The 5,261-nt window shown below is 42.2% G+C and overlaps 1 protein-coding gene across 1 annotated transcript; it reads right to left on the reverse strand.

Annotated features, from left to right (window-relative positions):
- On the reverse strand, window positions 1-816 carry gjb8 (gap junction protein beta 8). The gene has a single exon (XM_061226355.1). The coding sequence runs from the start codon at window positions 787-789 to the stop codon at window positions 1-3; it is 789 nt and encodes a 262-aa protein (XP_061082339.1). The 5' UTR covers window positions 790-816.
- Window positions 817-5,261: the final 4,445 nt, after the last annotated feature.

The following is a 5,261-nucleotide window of genomic DNA, read 5'->3' on the forward strand; positions in this document are numbered from 1 at the left end:
TCACACGGCCTTGCTGCCGGAGGAATCCGAGGAGGACAGCAGCATCTCGTTCCTTTTGTTCTGCAGGAAGGCCTTGTCCTTGGAGCCGTTTTCCGGGAAGCCGCGAGCGCGGGCGGAGCCGCTGGAGCAGCGCATGAGCGCCTTGACGATCAGGTAGGACAGCTCGGCCACGTTCAGCACCATGCAGATGGCCGACGAGGCCACCATGAAGATGGTGAAGACGGTCTTCTCGGTGGGCCGCGAGATGAAGCAGTCCACCACGTTGGGGCAGGGCCACTCGGCGCACTTGACCAGGCGCGGCATCTGAAAGCCGTCGTATATGTAGTAGAAGACGTACATGAAGCCGCCCTCGAACACCAGGCGGAAGAACAGGCTGGAGGTGTAGGTCCACCACAGCGGGCCCGTGATGGGCAGCCGGCGGTTGCGCAGGCTCTCCAGGTCGTCCTGCACCTTGTCGCCGTGGGCGCGGATGATGCTGCGCTTGGTCTCGCGCTTGCGGTACGCCACGTGCATGGCCACCAGGAGGGCCGGCGTGGAGACGAAGATGAGCTGCAGGCACCAGAGGCGGATGTGCGAGACGGGGAAGAAGCGGTCGTAGCACACGTTCTTGCAGCCCGGCTGCTGCGTGTTGCAGGTGAAGTCGGACTGCTCGTCGCCCCACACGCTCTCGGCCGCCAGGACCAGGATCATGATGCGGAAGATGAAGAGCACCGACAGCCAGATTTTCCCCAGGCTGGTGGAGTGCTTGTTGACCCCACCCAGCTGGGCGTACAGGGCTCCCCAGCTCATCCTGACCCCTTCAGCTCAGACCTGGAGGGGGGGGGGGTGCAGGGGGGTGAGCGAGAGAGGGAGAGAGGAAAAAGAGGGGAAGAGGGACAGAGAGAAAGAAACCAAGGAAGGCAGTGAGGGGAGGGAAGAGCAGAGAAACCGTGATGAAGTGGTTAGTGAACAGTAAACAAAAATGGAGGGGTGGGACAGTCACAATCAATTCAACTCACACTTTATATCCAACAAGTGACCCCCTCTGTTCTTTAAGAGCTTCAGTTACGCAGGGCACACTGAGCCTTTGAAATAGATTATTACACAACTTTTATCCAAAGCTACTGAACCAGTAAAACAAAAATACAACCTGGCCTGCTGGGAGAATGTCAGGACCATCACATTGGTCTCCTCTTTCATTGGATAAAGCAATAAAATAACATTAGAAGTTCTCAACTGACAAAAAACTCCTTACTAACTCCTTCATCAATTAATTATTATTGAGGATAAAGTTGTTTCATACATTTTCCTTACGTTTTCGCTTAACACTTAACATTTGTTGCAGTGGAGTGGGTCGTTCACCTAAATTAAGCAATTAATACTTCACATTAAACTACACATTGAATAATCAGTGCAAAACAACATAAAGGAAACCTAATTTGGAATCATTTAAAGGAATTCCTGACATATAGCGCATCACAGGTTTCAATGCATTCGAACGCTAGGTGGAGCGCGCAGCCTTTTGTCTTCGTTTCCCCGCGGGTGGCAAATACGTTTCAAAATCCCGTGTATCTTTTGTACAATTCGTTGATTTTAAGCAAACAAATCACTTTACACGCTTAAAATGTTGTTTCATAGCTGTAAATATAAAACGCCTTTTTATTATATTTAAATATGATAAATTCTGAGGAAAAACCTAGATCTTATCCGTTCACCTTTCGTTCCAAAATAATGCAGAAATAAACCCACCTGCATTTCAAAATAAACCGTAACCTACGTTGTGTATACGGTTCTTCAAAGGACGAATTAAAGTTATGCATGCTACAAGGATTTGATTCAAGATAAAACGTTAGCTGGAAATGATTAGTTCCATTAAAACAACTCAGCTAAAGCTTAAAGTTGAAATGCGGCGTATTTCATTAGAGCCCAGAAGCTGTATTGAAGAAAAAAGTTTTCCAGAAAACTTAAATTAATTATTTAAATGAATCGAAATAGATTAGCCTAGTTATGACCATATCCGTTTCCTACATTTTAGATTAGCCAACCTATGAGAAATTGCTGCTTTCCGGTTAAATAGGCTATGTATGGTTAACTTTAAGAAATATAGAATACTGGCCACAAAAAGATTCACCTTTCTCCAAAATTTCAGAAATCCTCCATTAAATTCTGTTCAACTTGCTTCACTTCCAACTTTCCGATGAATCCAATACCTTAAACCGGTGTTTGAAAGGAGCGAATTAATTCCGTTGCTGAGATTTATTCTCTAGTCCTGCAGATGCGAGTCTGGACACTTGCGTCCCGAGCACCTGATCTTTTATGTTCACTATTGTAGACTATTGAAGTTCCACCTGCCTGTCGCAAGGCTTTAGGGGCGGGGGAAAATATAGGCAACGAATTACGCTCTTGGGCTTTTTGCTCTTTTTATGGAATTTAAAAAATATGTAAATTAGAGTTACAATTTCCTGACCTATGAATTAAAAGGTTTTGCTCTTTTGTGCTGTAACTACACTTTACCGTCGTTCCCCTGCGTTTGTCTGAGCATATCTACACAAAATAGGCTACTTGAAATAGCCTAGGTTAGCCGAATGGTATTATAACCACATACAAAATAAAAAAGTTCAAATATATAGCCTACCATGTCATTATTCGTCGTATTAACTGTATAATATGTGACTAAAATTTGATCCGATTGAGAAGGTAAATAATCTTTCAGCATTTACAGCAACTTTGTTATTTTTTACAATTGGCCTTGCTTACATGAAAAGGTCTTTTTTGTTGGTCCAAAAATTGTGCTACATATAGGCCTAGAGCTAACCGGAGTGAACACAATATATGGTGAATCTAGGCTAGCAAACATCTGAAACAAAAAAAGGAATAAGCTAAATTAGCCTTTTATCTCAAGTTCCGTCCTCATATCTGACCCACGTCAGGTTTAGAAAATGGTGAAACCAGCCTTAGAATTGCCTTAGATTGTATATATTCTTCACCATACATATTCGACTACTTCCAAGCTCGGTATTAATAAGAAAAACTTATATATCCTCCAATTTTTCCTGTCTAAATTACACACCTCTTGCATAATTCGATAAATAAACAAGTTTTTTGCTTTCCCTATTCATAGCCTACATATTTGCACCCTTTTTTAATGGTAACTTATAGGCTGCGCTTAATTTGAGTTCCTGTTTTGCTCAGGGATCAAATTACTATTTATCACCCTTTCAGCATCTGGAATTTGGAGATGGTCTGCTGTCTGTACCATCTGGCCCACCAGCTGGACATGGCCCTGCAAGCATAGTTGCAATGTCAACTATCTTGTTGCCAGTTTGGCCATCTCCAAACCATCTTGAAACCAATTTGATATCAGGCCAGAACCAACTTGGAAAGATGGTCAAATTCACAACAATTTCTGAAAACAAAACCCGTCGATTTTTTACGCGTGCTTTCGAAGAAACTGGTCCTGAGTCCTGGCTATACTGACACTTTTGAGAAATGTTCCCCTTAACCATGGCACGAGCCCGCGCGATCCCTCTTCTGTAACAGTAGACCGTGGCGTGACATTTACTGGCCGTGCACGTGCATCAAATGTCAAACCCCCTTTGACGGAAACAGGCTACACCTCTCTTACTACCTACTGCACGCAATTTGTCATTAAATGCATCCAGCCAATCTCACATCGCTACAGCATATGGCCAATTCCACATTAATAAACTATCCCAAATTGTTTACTTTACAAGCTCTTTTCAAGAGAATGTTCTATTCAAATATTTCATTTTATTGATACGGTTTTATTTTATTTGAATCAATTATTCATTTTAATAATAAAATGAGTAAAGGAACACACTGAATTAGGCTAATTCTGCCGTTAATTGTATTTCACACGGCGAGCCCATGGCGAGCCCACATTTGAGTGTGAGGGAGAGTCCATAATAGTTAACACATCTCTGTTGTGGATTTTGCCTGGGCATTTGTGGGCCAACTGCTCAAAGATCAGAGAGTCTATGACTACATCCATTGGTTAGTCAAAATGCTTAATATCACACATTTTACTCGTGTATATTGTACAAACCCGCTTCTACATTTCGGAAATTTAAGTAGGCAATTAGTGGATATTCATTTAAATATTGGAAATAATTGATGGGATGAAGAGTTCAGACAATATGAGGATCCATTCGCTCTTTCCATTAAACTATTGTGCAAACACTAGACAGCCAGCTACCGAGTATAATCACAAATTAATTCAGCAAGGGTGATGCAACAAACAACCGCTTATCCCTTAAAAGCATGCATTTAATTTCACAAGTGATTCATGCATCACTCAACGTCTGTTAGGGAAAATAAACACAATTTCTGAATTAAAAAATTGTGGCATCCATTGCTAATGCTGGAAAAGTCTGTGGACGTCATGAGGTTGTTTGGTCCATGTAACCCACTCCTAGTTCGCTAGCTAGCCAGTGATGATCTGTGAAAAGAAAACTTTGCAGGGATGGACATAGTAAGGCCAAATATTTTCATTTAAAATAATCCATGTTAGTAATCTAATTATATCTGATATTTCCAAGTTTGGGCAAGTCTATACTGGTATCATGTCTGAAATTACAGTGCCCTCCATAATGTCTGGGACAAAGCCCCATTATTTATTTATTTGCCTCTACTCCACAATTTGAGATTTGTCATTTTAAAAACTCACATGCGGTTAAAGTGCACATCGTCAGGGGCCAAGGTATCAATGAGCCTCAAACCCCTGTGCTGCTGCCAGATATGCAGCATATACAGCATATACAGAACTCAATGGAAAAATATTCAGGAGAAATAATTATTCTCCTATCTACTGCATATCTGGCAGCAGCAGTGGTTTGAGGCTAATTTGACACCTTGGAGCCTTGATGACTTAAAGCCAATTAAGCAACAAATGTGTTCCATACCGTATCAGCATAATTTACAGCTGAATCTAGCCCCACCCCCAAATTCCCATAGAGATCCATTCAAATGCAAATATTTTTAGTTTTGCTTGCAGGACAACCTGAAAATAAGATATCCAGACTTTGATAGTGTTGATTGGTCACTTTCTCATTATAGGAGCCAATAGGAAGGGAAGATTTGAGCAACCTGAAATGGCACAGGGGTGAAGGCAGTAGCAGAAACAGGAACAGACATTGTAGTATGGTAATGCCGGAAATACAACATGACACAATCGGACATAAGGCAAGATTTCCTTCGGGAAAGTATACAATGAGGTGGTCAATGTATGAAGTCTAGGGTATTGTGACAAATTTTATGGGTCA

The sequence above is a fragment of the Conger conger genome, chromosome 17 (genome assembly GCF_963514075.1).
Source record: "Conger conger chromosome 17, fConCon1.1, whole genome shotgun sequence".
In the NCBI taxonomy this organism is placed as follows: Eukaryota; Metazoa; Chordata; class Actinopteri; order Anguilliformes; family Congridae; genus Conger; species Conger conger.